This window comes from Penicillium daleae, assembly GCF_028827525.1.
Source record: "Penicillium daleae strain IBT 16125 chromosome Unknown utg000002l_segment0_segment0, whole genome shotgun sequence".
Taxonomy (NCBI): Eukaryota; Fungi; Ascomycota; class Eurotiomycetes; order Eurotiales; family Aspergillaceae; genus Penicillium; species Penicillium daleae.
In genome coordinates this window covers 3572883-3595666 of record NW_026623150.1, presented here as the reverse complement: position 1 = coordinate 3595666, position 22784 = coordinate 3572883, and the positions used below count along the sequence as shown (strand labels likewise).

Genomic DNA, 22784 nt, shown 5'->3' with positions numbered 1-22784 from the left:
TTGTGCGACGTCGGAAGTATCATGATTGGGAACTGCACCAACTTTGAAGGATTGAAATACTTCAGGCCGGAGATCTTTAAAAGTCTTTTGTTAACGATATAGGTTACACTCTTACGCATCTATTTGATTGTCGCTGGCGCAAAAGGCACTATCGGACTCGACGCGCGTTTGTGCTCCTCGAGTCCCCATCATGGTCGGACCAGCTTAGCCCTCAGGCTACTCATTTTTCTTGAATACAGAGCACTTGATTGAATCATAAGTGGAAGAAAGCACCTCTGATCTAATACAATAGATTGTCTCTGACTTCTCACTGAGATACTCATACATGCACATCCCTTGCCACCAATCTACAAATACACAACGTCCCTATCGTACAGCTTAGAGTCCTCCTCACCACCCTGTCACTGCGCGATAATGCTTCGGCCACCATCTGCAGTGATACGCTTCCGCACCCGAACATGGACATGACCAGCCCCAAGTTGAACAGCGCAATGATTTCCCCCCGTGACGTCCTCATCATCCGTCATTCGGTCGGAGTCACTGGGATACCACCCCCAACCATTCACATCCTCTCGTCTCATGACAGTCAGGAGCGAGGTTGGGCAGAAAAGTAATGCCTCGCCCGTGTTTAGTTGAACGATTTTTCTAAACAGATCCCGCTCCAGAGCTTCCTTCACCTCCCCATTATCGGCGGCCCCTGCGATGTGTGCTTTGATCGCTTTGAACCAGGCCGGGGAGGTAAAGCGGTGGATGATAGTCAAATTGCAGAGATCAAGGAGTGTAGGTGAAATGGTGGGTTCCTGGGTGGCAATGAGGACGCGCGTGCCCAAATGTCGCTGTTGTCGTACAATGGAGAGCAGGGTTTCTGTCAACTCCATTGCCTCGGATGAGGTTGCCGTCAAAAACTAATGGCAGACAGTACAAATTAGCTTCGAGTTCTGATTTTATTTTCCGGGAGCGTTAACATGCTTACTTTGTGTGCCTCGTCAAAGGCCAGGATTCTGCCTGATTCATGGCGGTCCTTCAGGACTAGCGAGATGCAGATGTTGAACAGGGCGCATGCATCATCCGGTCCAACGAAGGGGCAGCTCAAGTCAATGATAGTGAGGGAGCCTGGGGCAAACTTCCAGATATCATCGACGCAAAACTGCTTCTTGACCTTTCCCTTGCCGTTGAACATCATACCTGGCTCGAAGAAGGATTCCAGCACATCGAGGCGCATCTGTAGGGGAACTTGCTGGCCCCTCATGAACTCCTCAGCATCAAGTCTTTTCCGGAAAAGAGCGTAGTCGAAACTCTCGCGTCCTTGGTCGGCAATCGCCATGTCTCGAAGAATCTTCATTACCACCTGTCAAATGCTTGGGTTAGCTGAGATCTTGTTCTGGGTAATGATTGAGGAAGGACTCACCTCCATATAGAGGGGCTGGTTAGAGGCGTTGTCAATACCCATCAGGGTCTTCATCATGCTGATATTGAGTCCCTTTGTTGGCAGGTACATGGGTTCAACCTTCAGCTTATGAGCAACGTTACCCAAGCCCGCAAGGTTGGTGTAGGCATTCTTCATTGACATGAAATTTGTGGGAGAAACAAGGACACGGACAGGTACCTGGGAGGAGCAAAGGTAGACAGCCTCACAGAGTTGTGTGTTGGAGAAACCAGTAAACTTGTCATAATGGAAGATGACCCCCGCGAGAGGTGCGGGCAATCTTCCTGCAGGTGAAGATGATATGAGAGAGTTCTCCAACAAGCAAGAAAGGGTATGGCTCTTTCCACTGCCCTGACTTCCACAGATGAATGTTGACGACGGGGCTGCAGTGTTGGTATACACCAGAGAGTTCTGGGTTAAACCGCCAGCAAAGTTGTCCACACGGTGCCCAAGCAGACCATATTGAGGGAACACCTGGTCATTTGCATTCCGGGTGTGGTCTCTCTTGTATTTCACGGAGAGCACAGTGCGTACAGCCAAGGAGAAGAGTGGGGCTGTCACCACTTCTTCTGGTAGCTGTGGTTTATCACAAGTGGATGAGTCCGTGTTGTTGGCCTCGTTGGCGCTGAGAAGTTTGAGATGCTCGGCAACCTCCGCGTTGAATGCAAGAAGTGGGGCCATGATGATGGTCAGAGAAATGACATCTCAGATGGCACAGATGATGTTGAAAGTTGATGGTTCGTGTGTAGATGAAGATGGAGAAGAGGGAAGGTGAGCGTGAAAAGCTGGAAGATGGCTGGCGTGGAGGAGTGACGGAGGAGACACGACAGCGGAGAGACTTGTGGCAGAAGAGAAGAGGGTGACGGTCGCGAGTGTGGAAAAGGTAGCTGTTTGTCAAAAATGCAGTGCTCCAAGAACAATATACCGCTGTCTTTCTACAAAGCCATTCTAAACACAAACTTCCATGCACTACTATATCCTGTTGTTGTTCCCATCAGCCAATCAGCGCCAGAAATAATGAACCTCGGCCCATCCCCACCGTCTCCGCAATGAACCCCGACTCGGCCAAGCTTATAGCCATTTCAATCCCCAGGTTTCTTTCTCAAATTCCAAACCTCCCAACTCACATACTCACCATACAAGCACATCATTCATCATGCCCGTGGCAACTCTACACCTCCTCTCCCTTACAAAGTCCACCGACCCCCACTCCTTCCTCCACAAACTCAAGCAATCCCCCAATATATCAGTCATCGTTGCATCCCGTCCACGCCATATCGTGATTCACCCAACAAAACTAGACAACAACCCCCTCGCAACACAGCCATGGGATCTCCTTGTCCTCCTCACGCCCACCAATGCCGCAAGCAACGAGGACCCAATCCCATCAACATTCCGCCACGAAATCACAGCCGAGTATAAACTAACAACCGGCATACCCTCGAAACTCCTCTCAACCTACCCATCCCGCAACGCTCAACTCAACCAAAACGCACCATCCATCCCTCTAACGGGATCCCTAGACAAAGTCCTCCGCGAAGGAAGCAAAGACTCCTCGCAGAATCTAGAAGTCTCCCCCGAGCTCCTAAATTTCATGACCGAGCTCACAAAGACACACACGGGCCCTGTCACAATGCTGAACCTATTGCATTTCCACCACCCAGGCGGTAAAAAGAGCTATTACCAGTATGGCCAGGCCTTTATCCCTGTTGCGGGGAAGCGCGGTGGCGATGCCAAGTTGGTGGGTAACGTGGTGAGTCCCGGGCAGGGGCAGTTGGAGGATTCGAGAGGTCGGAGGGAGAGACCGCAGGAGGAGTGGTGGAATGAAATTTCTATTGTGCATTATCCGTCTATTCGGCATTTTTGTGATATGTTGGCGGGGGATGATTATCAGGAGATTAATGAGAAGTATCGGTTGACGGTGAGTTATACTTAAGAGGCAGACTTTTCCCGATTGGAGTTGGTGAGGAAGGCGTTGCTAATTTGTGGCAGGCACTTCGTGATACGTTCTTGTTGTGTACGACTGAATTTGATGTTGAAGGTCTGGGGGCTTCGAAGCTGTGATATAGTACTACAGAAGTAACCCCGAGCGAAAGGGTGGTTTGGAAGAATATCAATTGGATATGAATCTACAACGCAGAAGTAAATACACGAAGAACTGAATTTGCTTGATTAAATGGGTATCTGGAAAATTAAATTGAAGGGCGTCCCGCCCACCCAGAAAGGGTTACTGAAGGGCGAGTGAGTGCCAAGCCTGCTATGTACCATCTGCTTCTCATCAGAGGCGGTGATCCTGCTTGACAACACTGTCGTTTGGTCGGTCCCAGGTTCGGATGTGGCCTGTAATTGACATGTCAATAGCGCATTCTAAATTCTCTTATTTAAAATCCACACATACCTTCAAGAGAGGATGTCATAATGCAATCTTTCTGGAACCCGAGCCAGCAGGTAGGATCTTCTCCAACGATTTTAGACTATATGCAAGATTAGCTTGAGAACAAGGGTTCAGAGTCTGGGTAATGGCCAACCATGATGGGAGGGAGAAGGGCAGTCCGAGCACGGGGCTCAACTGGGTGACTGGTCATCGGGTCCAGATCCCCATCAAACTTCTCAGTTCGATCCGAGTCGGATCGCATCCGATTCGCACCACTATCAGCCCGATGACGGTTCGATGTCTGCGTACTCGGCACAACAAGACTGCTGCGATGACGAGTGGATGCTTGATGATGCTGTTGGAAGAATTAGGAACGGAATTTTCATATGCATGAAGGGATGGAACTCACAGCACGGGGTCGGTGCAACATGCCGACGCTGAAATCCCACAGCAAGAGACGGCAGTCATCGCCGACACTGCCGAACCGGTAGGTCTTTTGGTCACAGCGCCATGGGTCAAAGGCAACTGCGGAAACCCAGGAGTTGTGACCCTGGCATCTGGCAACGATTCTACGTTCGGGGAAGGACCAGATAGTGACCAGATCATCTTGTCCTCCGGTTACTATGTACTTGCCATCAGGGGACCAGCAGACGCAAATCAAACCGCCGTAGTAACTGCGGAAGATGTCCAAGACCCTAATTCAGGATTAGCAAGATACTCAGATAAAAGCAGATATGTGAGCCCTACTCTTCTTTCAGGTAGTCCATAAGACGAAGGGAACCGTCGTCCAAAACAACAGCCAAATGTCTCTGATCCGGCGAGAACGAGAAATGCGAGATTCGCTGATTCGCGAGCTTCCACAAAGAAACCGGGTTGGTCTTCTGGTTCTTCGAATTGACCGACTTCAGAATCTCCAGAGGCAATTTGGCAGGGTCTCTCTCGAGGTGACTGGCGGGTTCGGGAGTAAACAGCGCATCCTCCTTTTCCTTATCATAGACTACCAAGACGCCATTGGCGTGCGATGCCAGGAATAGGTTCTCGGAACCAGGCAGCCACTTGATGTTCGTGACAGGGGTGTTGTTGATGACCCCGTTCTTGTTGATACGGGCGTACTTCTGGGACATGGGCTCGTACCAAATAATGTCTCCAGCCGAGGAGCCCATCACAATGTCCAAATGAGAGGATGTCTTGGTCATCTCGTTGATATCATGGCAAAGCATATGTGCCTTCGTGAAAAGCACCTTGGTTAGGTGCTCCTCCTTCTGCGCAGAGCTAAGGTCCAGCCACTGGAAAGCCCGGTTGATGTTGGCAAAGGCAAAGACGCCATTCGGGTCGCGGTCGTTGAGGCGCTTTGTTGAAGTCTCGTGCGTGATCACCCGCGAGACAAATGAAGAGCTGCTCTTGATAATGTTGTTCTTGGGCTTTCGTCGCTTGCCTGCGTCCTTTGCTGGCACGGCTGGCGCGGCGAGAGCGGCATTTCCATCTCCAAATGGCGGGGCCGTGACGCCCGACTTCAGGAAAGTCGGCGGCTTCTTGCGCGGATCGAGGCTGACCAAAGTAACCTTGACACCAGTAGTTGGAGGTGAGGGAACCGTCGCAAGCGGGTTCGGGTTAATGATTGGTGCTTCAGATGGATGGGGAGGTGGTGTAGCCAGCAGAAGGTCATCCTTGAGAGTGTAAGTTCCTATCGTGACAGATAAGATTTAAGGTTAGCAATGTGGCTCCAAATCCGCTGTAAAGGGTGATGGTTTAGGCTGCGAAGCCCAGTCATCAGTGTGAGAGAAAGTACCTTCTCCTACTTGCAGTGGACATCCACCTTCCGGATGAGAGATTGTGTTATTCGTCTCGATTACCGGAACCGCCATGCCGTTCGCAGCCCCCGCCGCATAAGCGACAGGGATGGTATAGCGTGGAGGGGGAGGTGGTAGGACACTGGTGATCGAGTTAGTTGTGAGTTGAGGCAATAAGTCTTCGCGTTGAAGGTGATCCCAGTAGCGCGAAGGTTCAGCTTCAAGCGCCGCCAACGATTGCGTGCTCCGGCATCCGAAGTGGTATGATGGGAGTGTGGAGTGGAGCACTCATATGACGTATTTGGGGGTGGCTCCAAGAAGGCTCTCTACTGAAGAGACAAGAGAAAAGAGAGATTCAAGAACGAGGATGTCTTACAACATGGTTACGGTCTGATAGGCTTATACTTGCGATTCAAACCAACACGAATCGGGGGTGACACAGAACCGGCCGCTCTGTGGACTGCAGACAGGGGATGATGCCTGATCTATGCCCTTTTGTCGCAGATGGTACCAAAATTGACCAAGAAAAGAGCCCGATTAGGCTTCGAATAGAGTCTTCGATTGGATGTGATGTACGTTGACAATACTGCTTCCGAGGGACAGCCAGTGCGATCGGTGCGCCGGGGGGTGGGGGGCTCGGCAGCGGTTCGTGAAGGACCGATAGGAGTTTGTGGTATGCAATGATGGTACGGGGTACCGTATGTACAAAATGGGCGTCGATTCAAGGGGTGCGGATGGAATATGGAGGTCGGCAGAAGGAGAGGAGGCGTTGAGATCAGCGAGGCGAAGGTCCGGGGTAAGTCGAGCGGAGAAACGCAAGTCTCGTGCCTGGCGGGGGTCCGGGCGAACTCTTCGGGCGAGCCGATCTTGGCAGACTGCCAGGTGCATTTAGCCGTCAGCAACTACCCTAACTCACAGATGATACAATTACAGAGGAAAGAAAGAAAGCAATAATCAATGGGGTATTATTAAAGACAAAACTATCCAGGTAAAGACCATTTATGACCCGCTACCACTGACTCGTCGCCAAATCATGACCGCTGCGGCCCCCGCACAGACCACAGCCCCAAAGGCGATACCCCACGCCATCCATTTCCCTTCAACGTCTTCTTCGCTGCGTGGGAATGCAGTGCTGGGCTCCATTGCGGCTTCGGCAATATGCACAAACACTTCCTGGATAGAAGTCCAAGTGACACTGACGTGGAGGGGCGGGGTGGGAATGTTCAGCATGGCAGTGTACTCGTGCGGCTGATGCTCGGCCCGCTGAGTAGTGCGGTCCAAATCAGCTTTGAGCGCGATGAAGACGCTGGGTAACTCTTCCAAGTGAGGATATTTGGCCCGCAAAGCCGGGATATATGCAAAGGAGTCCGGATCAGAGGAGTCGTAGGTGTAAGCGATAACATCGCACTGATCGAGGAGTTTCGCCTGATTTTCCAGGATTGCAGGCTCCAACTCGCCTAGTTCATCCATGATCAAGTAGCACTGCTTGCCACCGGGGAGTTCGACTGTGTTCACGGCCGTACGAGGCTGAATGGTGGGGTGGTATGTTGTGCTAAATCCTCGCGAGAGGAGAGCATCGAGCAATGCCGATTTGCCCGAGCCGGGCGCTCCAAGAACATGACATTGGACCACATTTCGTCCCACCCGCCCAGGGCGCCGCCGGCGCTTGCGAGGTCTCGTTACCTTCAACGCGGCGGTAGTAGAGGTGTTGTTGCGGTCGGAGGACTCGAAGCCCAGGTACGCCAGGTACTCGAGCGTCGTTTTCGGTGACATGAAAGTCGTCATACTCCATTGAGCCAACCAACCCTGGAGAGTAACATGCCCTGCTTCATTACGGACCGTCGAAGATGGGAATGAACCGTCGGCCCATGACGCAGGCAGACCCGGAGTAGGAGCAAACAAGGATGCCAATTCTGCGTTATTCAACCCGCCATCGTTGTCCTTATCAGACAGCAGGAACAGATTCACGAAGAAGCGATATCCTTCCGGTGAGAGCTCAGCGGAAGCGAAAGGCGGAACTTCGAACCGAGGGTGGAGGAAGTTTTCTTGTAATGAGAGATTGTCGGTATATTGGAATGCGCGCAGGATAATCCAGACCGTCTCATGGCGACCCTTTTCCGCGTAAAGCTTGTTCAGATGAATAAATCCCTGGCAGTCGATTCCCGACTCGGTCACGGACTCTGGATATCCTTTCTGGATGGTCTCCTTGATGTGGGCTAGGTCCTCGTCACTGAGTGGTTTTCCAAAGCACCGTGTCTGAAAACCCCCAATCTCCTTATCCGACAGGTATCCGTCTCGATCTTTGTCGCTGAGGTAGAAAATGCGCTGTAGCGCGGAGACAGCCGCGGGCTTCAGGGCGGCCTCCTTCGAATCGAACAGGGGCGCGATCGGATGAGTGACGGCTTTTTGGCAGACGAAGAAAGCCTCGTTCACATTTCTATGCTCACGAGCACTCGTCCGAATGCATGAGTCAATCTCCTTAAACTCCGACATCAAGGGTAGCATTTCCTCCTCGATGACCTGCGCCTCGCTGTGCTCCGCCGCCAGGTCTGACTTGTTTGCGCACAGCACGACGGGTACGTTTACACCAAGCGATCGGAAGTATGGTAGCCAGAACAATGCGACACGTTCGTAGCTATAGTGGTCGGAATAGACAAGGAGAATCACATTGGATTTCCGGATCTCGCGCGCCAGATTGTTTCGCTCCTGCGGCACGGCCGAGGTGTCGACGACGGTGGTTGTAGTCACATTTTCGGGGGTTCCAATCGTAGGGGGGATAGTAATCTGGGGGAGGATGGGCTGGATCTTGTTCGTGACGAAGACACCCTTCACCAGCGAGGTGATGAGGCTGGACTTGCCAGTGCCTTCGTCACCGCAGACGCAGATTCGGACTACGTGTTGTCAGCAGGGGGTGACATTTTAGTCTAGCGAGATCTCTTACCTGTCGCCATGTCCAATTCGAAGCGACCTCAATTACCACTATACACTCAGCATGACCGTGGCACCAAGTTCCGGGGGTTCGAGGAGTGTTTGGGGATCCCGATGTGATTACGGGGGGTCACGCACTCCCGGTGCCAAGCCGACGTGGATCTGCGGCCATTGGATGTGCCGATGACTTCATTTTGGATAACTGGCAAGATCACCATCTCAACATTTGTCTCTTCACTCTCCACTGCTACAATACACTTGGTTACCACAGAGTCTTTTTTACACCATGCCACAAAATCAGCTCACTTGAGTTATGTCTCTCCAGGGTGTTTTACGAATATTTTTGGTCAGTACGCCGCGCAGCAAAAAACCAACAATTCATTCGCATGCCAGTACCCGCGATTGGTCTCATGGAGCATTATATTCGCCCTCTGAGAGCGGCGTTTCAAGACAGAAATCATCAGCCATTATTGAAGCCCCGCCCCTGTTCTGCAACATCGTTGTGGAAGGAACCGCCATAGATATCGCGAAGTAGGGAGCGATACATCGATCCTATGCCTGGGCATGTTTTCTCGTCGAGCTTGAGCTTTTTGACCTCTTCGCGAAGCTGTCTGACCTCCCTCTCCAAGAGAAGATCTTTTAAGCTGTCAGCTTTATTCCAAAGTCGCACCATGGAAGACATACCCGAACTTGAACGCTCAACGGGTAGAGATCATTTAGAGCATGCCAGATGGAATGTCCAGCTCGAAAGGATTGTGCGAGAGATTATGACTGAAGAGAGAGTGAACACGAGGAATCGCGGGTTTCCATGTTGCAAGGTTGAGGGGCGATATCGTTAAGAGGAAAGAGAAGATAAAACCAATTAGTAGTTGGATAGGCTCGAAATCTGGACCAGGGTAGTCCTTACAGCGACCATTTCCTAAATGGGAAGGAACGTTCACTAGAAGCGAAGGAAACCCAGTCATCAGCCTGCTATACCATTCTCGTATCTGCATAGTCTGGGGTTTACAGCTCAACGGGTGACCGAATGGGAAGGGTTTTAGTATAATTATATGTGTTCGGGTGGGTTTAGCTAGTAATTAGTAGGATATCTATAGGATCATATAGGAATATGTAGGGTTATGTAGGCGCTTATATTATGCAGATTCCTTATCGATACCTACCTATTATCTGGTCCTACCTGATAGGTTCTCGTCGGTATAGGTTAAATTTACTAGTAGCTACTAATACTAGTTTCCTGGCCACCCGGTAGGTTCTTATAGGATATATAAGGATTTCTTAGATAGGATTAGTACTTTAATAAGTCTAATTAAAAGATCTAAAGGAAGCTAAGTATAAGAAACCTTTACCTACTATATATTTAGATTAATTAGATTCGGATAAAGAGTACTACTTTACTAACCCCGTAGCCCTAGAGGCTGATTTAGAGAGTTAGGTATATACCTTCTATACCTCTAGTATCTAGTTTATTCATAATTTTCCGATAACCTAAGGTTTATTCACGGTTCCTCGATAGACTTCAGTCATTGATTTCGAATGATTCATTCGGGTATAGAGCGACCATGATATAAGGTATAACTAGCTGGCAGAAAAACGAACTCTATATATTTAGCATTAGAATGCCCAATAACTGCTTAAGAGCTCGAATTATCTTATCCCCGAATATATACCTTGCTTTTGTTTAGACTTGATTCAGTTTCTCTTCCTCCTTACTAGCAAGCTACTTTCGTAAATAAATCCTATTAGATCTTTCTCGGAATATATAATCTAGAGCGAACTTACCACGTTATTCCGTTTGTGTTAGAGCATAGAACTTAAGTTATATAGGTTATCTAACGCTTATACACTAGAGTGAAGGTATTCATTAAATTAATTCCACTTCGACTTATCATCCGGACCGTCGCTCTCATTCGGAGCTAGGGTAGTAATAAGGTTATAAGACTTAAAACGATCTATGCTATCGGGAATTTTAGAATCCTCATGAGCCGCGGATCCTGCTTAGCATAGAAGACAGTCGAACTATGCGGGAGGTTTCTCTTTGCTCTTGTCATACAAGCCGTCGCGCTTCTCGTCCCACTTCCCATGAGTGACTTTCCACTCTAGTACAAGTCGTTCTACCATCAACTCCCAGGATGACGTCCAAGAAAGCATTCTCACTGCTCTATCTCTTACCGTCAAAGTGGTAGCCTGTCTCAGAGGCACAGGAATGACTGCTGGATAAACAAGATACACGTCCACAATGCTGATGGGGGCCTTTCGGAGTATTGTTGCTTGGCGAGTCTTTTCCTCGGCAGAAAACTCCGATGAGCCGGCATGAAAGAGAGATTCAAAGCTGCCTGGACGAAGCTTGAATGGGGATCGACATACTCAGGCAGTATGTCCAAGCTCTTCGGCAGAATGGCGATCCCAGTGTCAGTTTCTTCCAAATTCCCTTTCGACTCGGCACACTCGTTGCAATGCACGGTAGTCACTCTGACTCTCTCTTGAACTGTGATCCCGCATGGAAGATCTGCAAGCCCTGCGTACTTGAGGTCATTACTGTTGCCTGGGGGTCTAAGCGATCGCGGCCAATCTCCTAGCATCTGAAACACACCATCTAACGTCGCGTTCCCAGTGTGGCAGGGGGATTTCCGGTGATGCCTCGGCGCATGCAATCAGCCTTGCCGGACGGCAGTACGCGGCAGCGTTTCTCCAGCAGTCGAATTAGTTGATGCCAAGAGTTAAACCAGGGCTGACTGAGGAGATTTAGGGGAGGCTGTGATCCCGAGCACCCCGGTGATCGTCCCTTGCCTGAGAGCAGTTCATATGAACCGGATAATGTCTGGCAACTCTTACCGGTCTCCTTCCGTTCTAGTGCTCACTAGGCTTTGATCTGGTTAATGTACAATCTGATTAAGGGCAAGAGAAAGATTTCGGGGGCAAAAAGCCAACCATATACCGTCAATTTCATGGTCCATGGCTTGAATAGCACGATAGAACTGACTAAAAATCAGGATCAAATACATTCTTGACTGTTCCAAAACGCATTTTCCCGATGTTGCGAGGAGGGTCATAGAATAGATTTCCCCATTCGCATATAGGAAATCATCAACCTGCTTTCCGTACCAAGTAGCACATCCTAGACAAAGAAAACCTCGTTCGCTGCCGATAACAATGTTGGTCAACGACCCTGCCAAAGACTATTTTTACAGATCTTTGTGCACAACTCTGTAAGGAAAGTATGCCAAGCATTCCCGTTATAAACAAACGCCAGAAAACTCAATTTCACAAATTGAATTGTGGACGGCAGCTTCGAAAGAAATTTGATCAGGTCAACCTGGTTGATGATGAAACGTGATAATGCAAAATAGCAAAGCCTAGGCCATTTCTCGATAGGGAATATACTCTCTAACAACACAGGGGCGGCATTAATAGGTAGCTCTCTCTACTTATAACAACCGTCTAGTTCTGCAGTATAGAAAGGAAACTCCTCTAAGTGCGTCATATTGCTTAGGGTTTCGCGAAGCCTTCCGTTACGGATGGTCTTCCAGTTCTTCGTAGGCCCTCTTCCACTATACATTAGTGGAAGATCTAGGGATGAAAACCTGGTATTTTCAGAACTGCCAGAAAATGATCATATTCCAAGCAAGGATTATCGAATATGGTGCTGTTGATCCCTGTGTACGGTTGTCGGGCATCAAGTACCAGTTACACCTTGTTTTCCTGCTGTGCAAGACCGAGTATAACAAAACGGAATGCGCGGTACTTCTCTCCGTCGTTCATCGACTCTTTGCCAGGGAATTGTGATTACGTCTCCTGGCTCTTCAGTGGTTGAAGTTGGCCATCCCTGGGGAATGGATAGTTGAACTCTTGCGGGAATGCTCGAATAATAAGACTGGGGTACAATGGAGCAAAAGGGACACCGTGGGCTGCAACAACCGTAATGCCCATCATACCAAATTACAGTAACAACAATAATAATTATTATATAACTACACCCATTGAGCCGATCTTCCTATTGCGCCATTAATTACCTTTAATATATCATAACTTACGGGCCTTCTCACAATATGCTTGATCGGAATATTGATCCTCGAGAGAGAATGAGCCTTACTTATACTTGCGTTGGATCACCCAGGCATGGCGTAATAATGTACTTGGTCAAGCTATACAGAACTGCTTAATGAGAGTACTGTTGCTGGTCGTGCTGATCAGAGAGAATGGTCGCTAGAAGCTCTTCAATTAGGTCATTTATATCAGACCTTAACTGAGAGACTTACTAAAGACGCTCAGGAAGTTATGTCTTTAGATGATTTCCTAGATCTTCGTACGAAAACTACGCCGATGAGCCTGATTTATCTGATATAATCCTTGATTTATCAAGTGGCGGTGACGATGATGGCCAGGATAGCGGAATATATCTGGGCCACCACCAGACCTACCATCTAGCTCTATGGTTATCATTATATCATTAGCATGCAGGATGCGCTGCTATGGGCTCAGCACCAAGAGGGGAGCTACTGAGGAGAATATTCTAGCGAGCCGAAGAGTTTGCCTGTCGAGACTGTCAGAGAGATGCGGGGTGGTTCGAGCTGGGGGCCGATGGGAGTGTACACCTGGGCCTGTAACACACGTGTGCGCGCAGATCGGGCGAGATCTCTCTTGGGTTATGCGCCAGCTGCACCCAGTGTGCAAAGCACGCTAGAGGGTGATCTTCTAGATGCTGTCGAGCATGTGAAGTAGAATGGGCCAACGTATTGTCCAGGTCTTCAGCTTTAGACATGAAACTAACTATATGTCTAATATGGACTCATAAGGTATTGTGCCCGCTTTTGAATTTCGATATCTAGTTCGGTGCGTCCTTGGCCATGCTCGATCGATCCTTGCGGAAGTGTGTCTGCCAGGTACCGCCCATTGGATTCGAGTTAAATCGGTATTTACATATCTTCTGAGGTATTATCTGAGTTAATATCTCGCTTTACCAGTCTGCTCATTGCGGAGAACGTAAATCATGTTAACTTGATTCATCTCTTTATAACAAACGAACGTAAGAGCCTCGCCAGTACACATTTTCTTAATGAAACATCGATCAACCCATAACATACTTGACCGATTCCCTGACCATCTCTGCTATCGTTCTAGTCTGAACCCGGTCCTCCACGCCATTCAGTTCGGCGACTGCTTAGAAAGAAGCCATGAACAGCTATTTTCACTCCCTATCGGGATCTTCACCACCTCGCGTCTCTACGTGCAAACTGAAGTCCCGGCAATGCATTACATCAATTGCTCGAATACTGGAACTACATAAAGACCCACTAACTTCGCGAGAGCGGCTTTCTCGGGTCCAAAACCCTAACCATCGGCATCATAATCCTACATCTGCGACATCTATACGTTCCCAACCATCTACACATGAGCTTTGATGTCGCCCGCGGTACCTACTGGCTACCAGTCTTGTCCAAAGGGTGGCCGGGTTATTTCCCACCCGGTCACCCGGTTTACGGAGAACCCCATAGTCTGTTCTTCTTTTCAAAGGCAACCTTCCTCTTTATCCCCCCTCCCCCCCGGAGATGCCAGATCGCTCAATATATTATCGTTCCTTCCGACCTTCACCTTCCTTGGCGCTGACGTTTCATGCCATCAGCTGGTAGAATGAGTCTGCCATTCAAGAATAGTCATAAATCAAGAATTCAAGGATTTCTGCCCGAGAAATGTGTAAACTCTCATGTCTGAAATGAGATAGGTTGTCTCGTTCTGTCGAATTCGGTGTCGGTCTGAGATTGACAAACGTCAGATCTTCATGAAAAAGGCTTAGCGGCATCCTAAGGCTCACTCAACATATTATGGCCTTTTATCGCTGGCTTCTCTCTTTTGAGTATCGACCATGTCTTTACAAAAGAATCAGAATCTGCTCCTCGGCCTGGAGCAATACCTCAAACTGTCGCGGCATGAGCTGGAAAATCATGCGGTGCAGAATCTTCCCCAAGAGATAGTCGACATGATACTACTGTCTTTGCTCAGTATCTCCGACAGAATTTGTTTTTCTCTGACTTGCAAACATCTTTTTTCTTGCTTCCAGTCATTCCTTTACACTAAGAACGCTCAGCTTTCGAAGCTTTTGCCGCGCGAGGAACGAGTCATGTTGACTCCTAACGCTGAAAAACGAGAGAGAAACAATTGCTTCACCGGCTTGCCAATGATCGATGGGAATTTTACAACCATTGATGGATGCTTCACGCCCGTGTGTGTTCATTGGACAAAAACCGACCAAGTGTATGCGACTCGGAGGGTGATCTATCGCTGCTCCAGCCTTGTTCCATGCCCTCTGCCGACATGGCTGCTATTTGTCCTTGCATCTCTATCACACCCCATGACAAGCTCCGATTAATTGAGAAATGTCTTTCTCTCCGAGAAAAGCCACACTCTGGGAAGGGGGAGTACGTTTATAACAAGAATATCTATCGGCTAGATTTTCGCCCGCCAGACGCTCTCCGCCACGATTGTTATTTTCTCGAGCATCCGTGGGGCACCATTACCATACACACTGAACTTTTCCGGGAAGGGAACCTCCACAGCTTGCACGTGGTTAATCGATATGCATTCTGGATTCTCCACGAGGTTGTGCCTGGCAGTGAAGACCATTTGCCACGTCCACATGAGGATGCTGAAGCCTGGCACTAGAAATTGCTCTGCAGGGCGATGTCATCGAGTTCAAGCTTCACGAATTGCCAGGACATGTGTGAATGCTGCTATTTGATCTATAGTTATGTTGATCTGAATGGAGTTGTGACAGAGAAGAGAGTACGTTGCTTGAGACTCGCAACTACGAGGGACCTGGGAGACACCAAATGGCCCAACAACAATTGGAGCCGAAATTGTCGCCTTGAATCTGGATTTTCTGATCGAGCTCACTGGTCATTCTAGCCCGTTTGAAACTCACAATTGCTTCGTGATTGCTGATTATCGTTCAGGTCCGATCAAGAGATGGGATGCTATATATGTAGTTTTATTGACTTGTTTCCTCCAACCTCGTGGAGCTCTCGCAAGATCCAGAAGGTTATGAATGGGGTAGAAAAGTTATCTCACCTGGATTTGAGCCTAATTATCACTCTACGGCATCTCAATTCGATTCGTTGAGGTCCATGTCTTAGTGTGTGGCCATTTCGGATCTGAAGAGGGAATTCTCGGCCGCTGTTATCACAAGACCTATCTTAGAACAAGATTGTAATCTGTGATTCCCGATGCATGCATGTAAGCATCTTACAAGACCGTCGCTAGGCGCTGTATATTCCGTGACGTCTCGGCTACAGAGGGACGAGACTTGGCGAGTAGTCAGAAGGAGGCTGAGCAACAGACCAGCAACTACCAGAACTTAAACAACCATGATATTGGCCAAGGAACTGGGTGGGTAGACTAAAAGTGAGAATATACATAGGAAACCATAGTCCTAATAATCAATAGATTAGCTCATCGGAAACAAGGAATCCAACAAACTACAGTTGTCCTCCACGAACCATCCCGCGTCAGCCGTCAGTCACCAGGCCCACATGGATGCCTGTGGATCCGCCCCAATCTTACTGCCCGACCTTTGCGCGGAGTTGGAGCATCAGTCTCTTCCTCCTCCCTTCCCCTCTTCTCCTCTCTTTCTCTCTCTCTCTCATTCCCTCCTCATTCAACCTCTTCTACAACCACCGCTACGATGCCGCTGGGTATCCATAACCCGCTGCCGTCGTCTCTGAGCAGTATGTGTCCTGATCTCCCGTGTCCGCTTCCCCGCAATTGCCTCGCGGCACCTCCGGCTAATCCGAACCCTTGCCCATATGAACAGGCGAATGCAAAAAGGCGGCCAAAATCTTGACATCCTTTGTGGACCCAAGGCAGGCCTTTGGTCCCGATAAGGTCATTCCACCAGAGATTCTGGCCAATGCGAAGGTACGAAAGACACTGCCCGCGCGGGGTAGCGAAGAGGCTTCAGTTGGCTGACACTTGGCCTTGTCTAGGGTCTCGCCATTCTCACAGTTCTTAAAGCCGGATTTATTGGATCCGGTCGATTTGGATCCGGTATTGTTGTTGCCCGTCTAGCTGATGGCTCCTGGTCGGCTCCTTCCGCGATCGTTACTGCCGGTGCCGGTGTGGGTGGACAGATTGGGTTCGAGCTGACCGACTTCGTCTTCATTCTCAACGATGCCTCGGCCGTCCGCGCATTCTCGCAGTTTGGAACCCTTACACTGGGTGGCAACGTCTCTCTTGCCGCAGGTCCGGTCGGTCGCAATGCAGAGGCTGCCGGTGCGGCTAGCACTAAGGGTGTTGCGGCAGTCTTCTCGTACTCGAAGACCAAGGGTCTCTTTGCCGGGGTCAGTTTGGAGGGCAGTATGCTCGTGGAGCGCAAGGATGCCAATGAGAAGATGTATCAGAGCCGTGTCAGCGCCGCCCAGCTTCTGACCGGTAGTGTTCGACCGCCGCCCTCAACTGATGCACTGATGCACGTTCTCAACTCGCGTGCTTTCCAGGGCAACGCGCGGGCTGGGGGTGACTCGATGTACAACGATACGCCAATTTACGATGATAGTCATGACGACGTTGTCTGGGAAGGCCGGAGAGGCGAGGCCTATGGTCAGGGCTCACGCACCAACCGCAGCCGAGCGAGTACCTTCGACGACGCTTCCAGTGGTTACGAATACCGCGACAAGCCACGCCGCGCAAACACCTCCTCCTGGGATGATGATGTGTATGACCGCCCTGCAGGGGGGTTGGGACGTTCTTCGACTACTCGTGATGACTCATTCGGCGGCTATGGACGCAGCCGCAGCAATACCACGCCGCTCGACGACGACTACACTTACTCCGACCGCCGGCCTACCCGTCCGACTGCTCCCAAGCCGGTCTTTGGGCAACGTACGGGCCAGGGTGCGACTCTCCGGTCGGACCAGGCGATTGCCCTCTACACGTTTGATGCGGACCAAGATGGGGACTTGGGCTTCAAAAAGGGCGAGATCATTACGATTCTGAAGCGAACTGAGAAGGCAGAGGATTGGTGGACTGGCCGAATTGGCGATCGGGTTGGCATTTTCCCTAGGTAAGTGCGGCGGCCTCAACGTTCGTCTATGGGTTTTGGAATGTGGGCTAACCTGATCTTCTCAGCAACTATGTTGATGCCTCTTCTTAGGCTTTTTCATGCCTCGGTTTTTTGTTTCTTTCTGCCTGCTGATACCTGCTCTTTACGCATTTTCTGAGGTCGTAGGCTGCACCTACTTGATTCCCCTTTCTTCATGAATATACAGGGCTTGATTGGTTGGTTTGAATATACTGGGGGCGTTGGATCCGTGTCATCGTCTTCTTTCTGGACCCGTATTCGCTTCACCCTCTTGAGCGCTGAGGTCTTTTTCTCGTTCTCATTCTCATGTCTCGCAAAGTTCTTGGGCAGCTTGGTTCTTTTTTGGTCTTTCAAGCCCGTGGTTATGCGCGCTGTGGCGCCCTCCTTCCAGCACGTTCCTAGAGGTCTCGTTTCACCCTCATCCGTCATATCTGAGTGGAAATAACCTTTTTCTCCCTGTCCAATTGCCGTGTCTCTACTTTCAGCCCTAAGCCAGCTAGCTGGACTCTTCTTTTCAGCTCAAGCGCAATCGCATCTATTTACTTTTCTCACCATTCATCCCGATTTGCGCTCGGGATGTCGCTTACGCCGACACTTGCACAATCGCTGTCTAGACTTTTCCCGCTGCCCGTAGTCGAGTGACACTGCAGATATATACTCCCTATGCGATTGGGAGCGGAACACCCAGGCAGCCCCTGAGCGTCGATGGACCCTTGTCCGAACGACAAGAGCATTCACTCGGGGGACAGAGGTGGGATGGTTAGTTATTCTTATCGATCTGAAGATTCGCAAGTTTATAAAGTTGAGACGTCGTCGATCCATGTCAACGGGGCTGATCACGATGCTTACGGTCCCGGAAAGAGGCGAGGATCTCAGCCTCAACCTGCATAATTCCCGTGCCACGGATCGAGGAAGCCATGAAAAGCAAGTGACGCCACAGCCTATTCCTCGCATGGTCGTACTTGTATACTTCAAAGTCCGAGAAGGTTGAAATCCGAACCGAGATGAACCACTCGCCCGCTAGCGATCATTCGTGACTGGAACAATGGGCACTTGACTTGAATGTGACTAGCGAACAATCGAATCGAAGGGCGAGAGAGCACTGTCCTGTAGTTATCAATGATACCAAGACGGAGTAATGTGGAAAAAGTTCCGACAAGTCCCATCTAGAAAGAGGGTCGTGTGTAGATCTCCGGGGTCCCTCCAACCAGACACAGCCAGACACGAGCAGAGACCCGTGGAGTCGAAACGATGGCCCAGGCGTGGTTCTGACCGTATTGTGCCGTAGCCAGAAGAGCCTAAAGTGGAGCCTCAGCAGCGAGTACCTCGTGCGAATAAAGAAAGACAAAGGCGTCTATCATGCGCCTGGTCCATGAATGATCGAGTTCAGCCAGTTGTCGAAAGGAAAGTCCACTTGATGCCTGCGCAAGTCAGGTGCTGCGACCGAAAGCCCTCTCTCCGCCCGCCGATTCCCCAAAACCCAAACCCAAACCAACAAACCAACCCTCTCCCCTTCTGGCCAAACATCATTTTCTTTGCATTCTCGTCTTTTTTGCTCGTCCAGGGGCTCTCTGCTCATTTACCGCTTTGCATCTGTCCTTTTCTCCTTCCTCTCTGTCCCACAAATGACAACTCGAGCACGGTAGCTACCGGATAGCCCCCCCAACTCTTTCTTTCCGTGTCCCCCGCTTCGATGATCGTTCATCTTCTTCCCCAGGTGGTACATTGATTCCCCCTCCTCCCGTCCCTCCAGGCTGTGCCCGCCCTTCGGTCTTCAGGGTTATTTTGGGCTCTTTTGGTTCCTGTATAGCTGGTTCCCATGCAGGTGCGTTTCTTCAATTCAATTTTTGTCTCCCTTGCTGGCTAGGCGGGCCCGAGAGTCTGGAAGCGCTTTACAATTTCCTACCGTGACCTTCCCCCTCGTTCTCGAGGGCTGCCTGTATGGGGCTTCGGTGCTATAACATTGGCTTCATTGGCACAGTCAAGGCCTGCAAAGCACGTGAGTTGGCCCTTGCTAACCATTTTCTTATCCGCTAGGCTTCCACGAGCGCCCCTGAGGCTGGCGGAGGACACACGACGCGCAGAGGCCATGCAACGCATTTGTCGATTAGCGACCCAAGTCACCATGTGACAGAGGCCATCGGGCATATGTACAACGATGACTATGATCGCAACGATACTCGGCGGCTCAGCTATATAGCGTCTCCCCTTGGCGAGGCAATCACAACTATACCGCGACACGCCGCCGCTTCCGAGTCTTCTCTCTCCCCCTCGACGCCCCCACTGCGGTCGCCAACCGAAGGACAACAGAAACAGAGCAATGGTCACCTACGGCTGGCACTCGCGGGCCAAAGGTCTTTCGACCGGGACAGCGATCCTGGGTCCCCGGACTCGACGCGATCGCCCTCTGAAACCGCCACATCTTCCTTTCCTCTGAACGATATCGACTACGAGTCCAACCCCGCCGCGGTCGTCCAGGAGCTGAACAACTTGGCTGCGATTCGGCGCATGTCCATGGATGTCGCGGCGACAGGTGACCCCGATCTCCCTTCGTTTGGCGGCAGCCTTTCATTTCCTTCTCTCCCGCCCTCACCCTCGGCCGATGAAAACGACGCGTCACGGTTGTTCTGGGTTCCAGCGAGTCTGCACCCGGAGCTGGCACCAAAGGAGTTCAAGTCATTCCTCGAGAGCAAGGCCGATGTCATTAAACGCAAATCGGGCGAATTTGGGTCGTCTTTGTCACCTGAGCGTCAGGGATCGGGGAGCGGGCTCCGCCGAAAGCGATCGATGCTGTCTAAGCAGATTGACGATTCCTCCGGTTATAAAGATGGTGCCGAGCGATTGGAGCGTCAGCGTTCCCAATCGAATCGACGGGATGGAATGTTGAGTCCAAACTTGCAGGAGCTGGAGTCGCTGGTGGACGATACCAAGCTGGATAGCAAGGATCTATTGGTGCGAGAAATGCAGAACGCAAGCATTGCAGCGAGCGAGGACAAGCCCATTCTACCGCCAGCGCCCCCGGGTCACAGCTTACGACGATCGACTCGGACGCAGTATAAGAAGGGAAGCTTGAAAAAGGGCGAGAAGCCGCCATATTCGAAACGGATTGGAAGGGCGCTCTCAGAGTCTACCCATACAGGACCGCCTACGATCGTTTCCCCCTCCGAGGATCAGCCAATTCTTGGAACGACTCGTGTGTCGACAGATCCGACTCCGGCTGCCGGAGGGCGAGCAGTTCGGTCTCCCTCTACCTCGTCCCGTGGTACAGCTTATGCGCCAGGCTCTACCACTAGTTCGACATTTGACTCGATTCTCGACAATCCCGAGGCTGAGCAGCAAGAGCAATCGCCATCCAATAACCAGTCTGACGCATCTTTCGATCGATCTGATTCCGTCGGAAGCAGTGCAAGTTCCCATTCAAGACAATGGCATTCTCGTATCAGCTCCAATGGTCGCTCAACCTTGGTTACTCCTCAGGCCGAACAAAAAGTCCCTTCGATTATTGAAACTCCTCCTCCTAACGACACCAGTAATTCGCCATGCTCAAGTTCTCAGCCCGCTCGATCGCCGGACCGAGATGTGCCCTCCGCCTACTCTGGCACGGCATCCTCGGTGAACGATTCGACACCTAGCAAGCGACCGTTGACGGGTCGCCAGTCTGGGAAAGATACTACGTCCACCCTTGATGAGTTTGCCAACCAACCACAGATGATACCGGGCAACAGCACGCGGACTGACAGCCTTTCGTTTATTCCAACTATGCCGGAAGAGCGGAAGCCAGAGGAACGCAAGTCTGAAGGGAAAAAGTCGAAGAAAGATTCCGAAGGTCGCAAGTCTAGCTGGCACTGGCTACTGGGTAGTGAAGAAAAGGATAAGAAGAAAGAGAAGGACAGTGACTCGAAAAGGAGTAAATCAAAGTATACGGAAAAATCTCACAACAATGCGCGAATGGACGTCTTGCAATCGTCAATGGACACGACCCCGAAGGGTAGAGAAAGCCTCATTTTGGACCGCCTTGATCCAAAATTGGAGGAAGAGCGGCGGAAAGATGGTGCGCGGCGGGCTTCTGGCGAGTCGAAGAAAGAAAAGGATGGCATTTTCTCATCAATCTTTGGCGGTGGTCGCAAGAAGCACAGTGGAGAGGGCCATCACCGGAAGAACTCGTCTCGAAATCTCTCTCCGGACCCTCCCATGCGAGAGCTGCGGGCTGATGTCGATTATGCTTGGACTCGATTTTCCATACTTGAAGAGCGAGCCATCTATCGCATGGCCCACATCAAGCTTGCCAATCCGCGCCGGGCTCTGTATTCTCAAGTGTTGCTGAGTAACTTTATGTACTCATACCTGGAGAAGGTGCAGCAGATGCACCCCCAGATGATGGTGGCTTCCTCTGGTTCGCAGAGGTCCTCGAAATCTCAAGATCAGCCAGATGAGTACCTGCAATACCAGCGATATCAAGAAGTAAGTGGACCCTCGGCCCCTGCCCACGTAGAGCTGGATGACTAACGGTGCATGGCAGGCGCAAGAGCAACAACAGTACGGGGACAGCGCATACGACGAGTCCATGTACGACTATGACGACGATCCGCACGATCGTTACCAGGGCCAAGGAAGGAGTGGTCAGCATGGCTATGAAAACGGCCATTCTTACAACTCGGGCCACTACCAGTACGGGCATTCGTCCTTTGGCGACGACGTCCAGCTGGATGACGATGATGATGACGATATGTGGTGAATTAGGAGCTGACGGTCACTCATTTTTCTCTTATCCAAGCTGTTTTGCGTGTCTGTCTGCATTTCTCGGTTTCTTTTCTTCTGCCTTTGCACGGAAATACCCTTGCCTTGATCTGTTCTGGTCGCCCATAGGACCTGTACACAAACCCTGCGTCTTTTCCACTACCCAATTTCCTCACCCTTTTTCTCTCCATCATGGTCTCTCACGACCCATACCCCGCTGAACGAAGACTTTCACCTTGTTTCAAGGGTCGTCTCATATCATTACACATATCTCCTTCGATCCGTATTATTCCACAAGCTTTGGGAGTCTAGGGCGAAGCCCCGTACTTTCTTCCTCCTTCCCCATCTCATTCTGCTGGGCTTCTTATCAGTCTCTGTGCTCTGTGCTAGCGCCATTGTGGCACCGGCCTTGTGCATTGCCATATAGTTTGCGAACACACACATGGTCTCATTTCT

The 22784-nt window shown here is 50.5% G+C and overlaps 7 protein-coding genes across 7 annotated transcripts; 3 read left to right on the top strand and 4 right to left on the bottom strand.

Annotated features, from left to right (window-relative positions):
• Nucleotides 1-401: 401 nt before the first annotated feature.
• On the bottom strand, nucleotides 402-2107 carry N7458_002299 (ATP-binding protein; the record flags this gene model as incomplete). Its single annotated transcript, XM_056905682.1, has 3 exons — nucleotides 402-905; nucleotides 974-1348; nucleotides 1409-2107. 3 exons carry the CDS (start codon nucleotides 2105-2107, stop codon nucleotides 402-404), a joined length of 1578 nt encoding a protein of 525 aa, XP_056769789.1.
• Nucleotides 2108-2582: 475 nt separating this feature from the next.
• Nucleotides 2583-3490, top strand: N7458_002298 (uncharacterized protein; the record flags this gene model as incomplete). The annotated part of the gene is made up of 2 exons (XM_056905681.1): nucleotides 2583-3347; nucleotides 3419-3490. The coding sequence occupies 2 exons, from the start codon at nucleotides 2583-2585 to the stop codon at nucleotides 3488-3490; spliced, it is 837 nt and encodes a 278-aa protein (XP_056769788.1).
• Nucleotides 3491-3704: 214 nt separating this feature from the next.
• Nucleotides 3705-5731, bottom strand: N7458_002297 (WD40 repeat domain-containing protein; the record flags this gene model as incomplete). The annotated part of the gene is made up of 6 exons (XM_056905680.1): nucleotides 3705-3766; nucleotides 3825-3900; nucleotides 3955-4155; nucleotides 4210-4495; nucleotides 4548-5484; nucleotides 5590-5731. Coding segments are annotated over 6 exons (1704 nt in total), but the record flags the coding sequence as incomplete, so codon positions are not given.
• An 858-nt stretch (nucleotides 5732-6589) lies between these two features.
• On the bottom strand, nucleotides 6590-8541 carry gem1 (ERMES complex Ca(2+)-binding regulatory GTPase GEM1; the record flags this gene model as incomplete). Its single annotated transcript, XM_056905679.1, has 2 exons — nucleotides 6590-8481; nucleotides 8532-8541. The coding sequence occupies 2 exons, from the start codon at nucleotides 8539-8541 to the stop codon at nucleotides 6590-6592; spliced, it is 1902 nt and encodes a 633-aa protein (XP_056769786.1).
• Nucleotides 8542-10199: 1658 nt separating this feature from the next.
• On the bottom strand, nucleotides 10200-10669 carry N7458_002295 (uncharacterized protein; the record flags this gene model as incomplete). The annotated part of the gene is made up of 3 exons (XM_056905678.1): nucleotides 10200-10230; nucleotides 10398-10475; nucleotides 10539-10669. The coding sequence occupies 3 exons, from the start codon at nucleotides 10667-10669 to the stop codon at nucleotides 10200-10202; spliced, it is 240 nt and encodes a 79-aa protein (XP_056769785.1).
• Nucleotides 10670-16196: 5527 nt separating this feature from the next.
• Nucleotides 16197-17663, top strand: N7458_002294 (SYLF and SH3 domain-containing protein; the record flags this gene model as incomplete). Its single annotated transcript, XM_056905677.1, has 4 exons — nucleotides 16197-16239; nucleotides 16326-16429; nucleotides 16498-17573; nucleotides 17639-17663. 4 exons carry the CDS (start codon nucleotides 16197-16199, stop codon nucleotides 17661-17663), a joined length of 1248 nt encoding a protein of 415 aa, XP_056769784.1.
• A 1747-nt stretch (nucleotides 17664-19410) lies between these two features.
• Nucleotides 19411-22326, top strand: N7458_002293 (putative telomere silencing protein Zds1; the record flags this gene model as incomplete). Its single annotated transcript, XM_056905676.1, has 4 exons — nucleotides 19411-19416; nucleotides 19459-19590; nucleotides 19629-22052; nucleotides 22084-22326. The coding sequence occupies 4 exons, from the start codon at nucleotides 19411-19413 to the stop codon at nucleotides 22324-22326; spliced, it is 2805 nt and encodes a 934-aa protein (XP_056769783.1).
• Nucleotides 22327-22784: the final 458 nt, after the last annotated feature.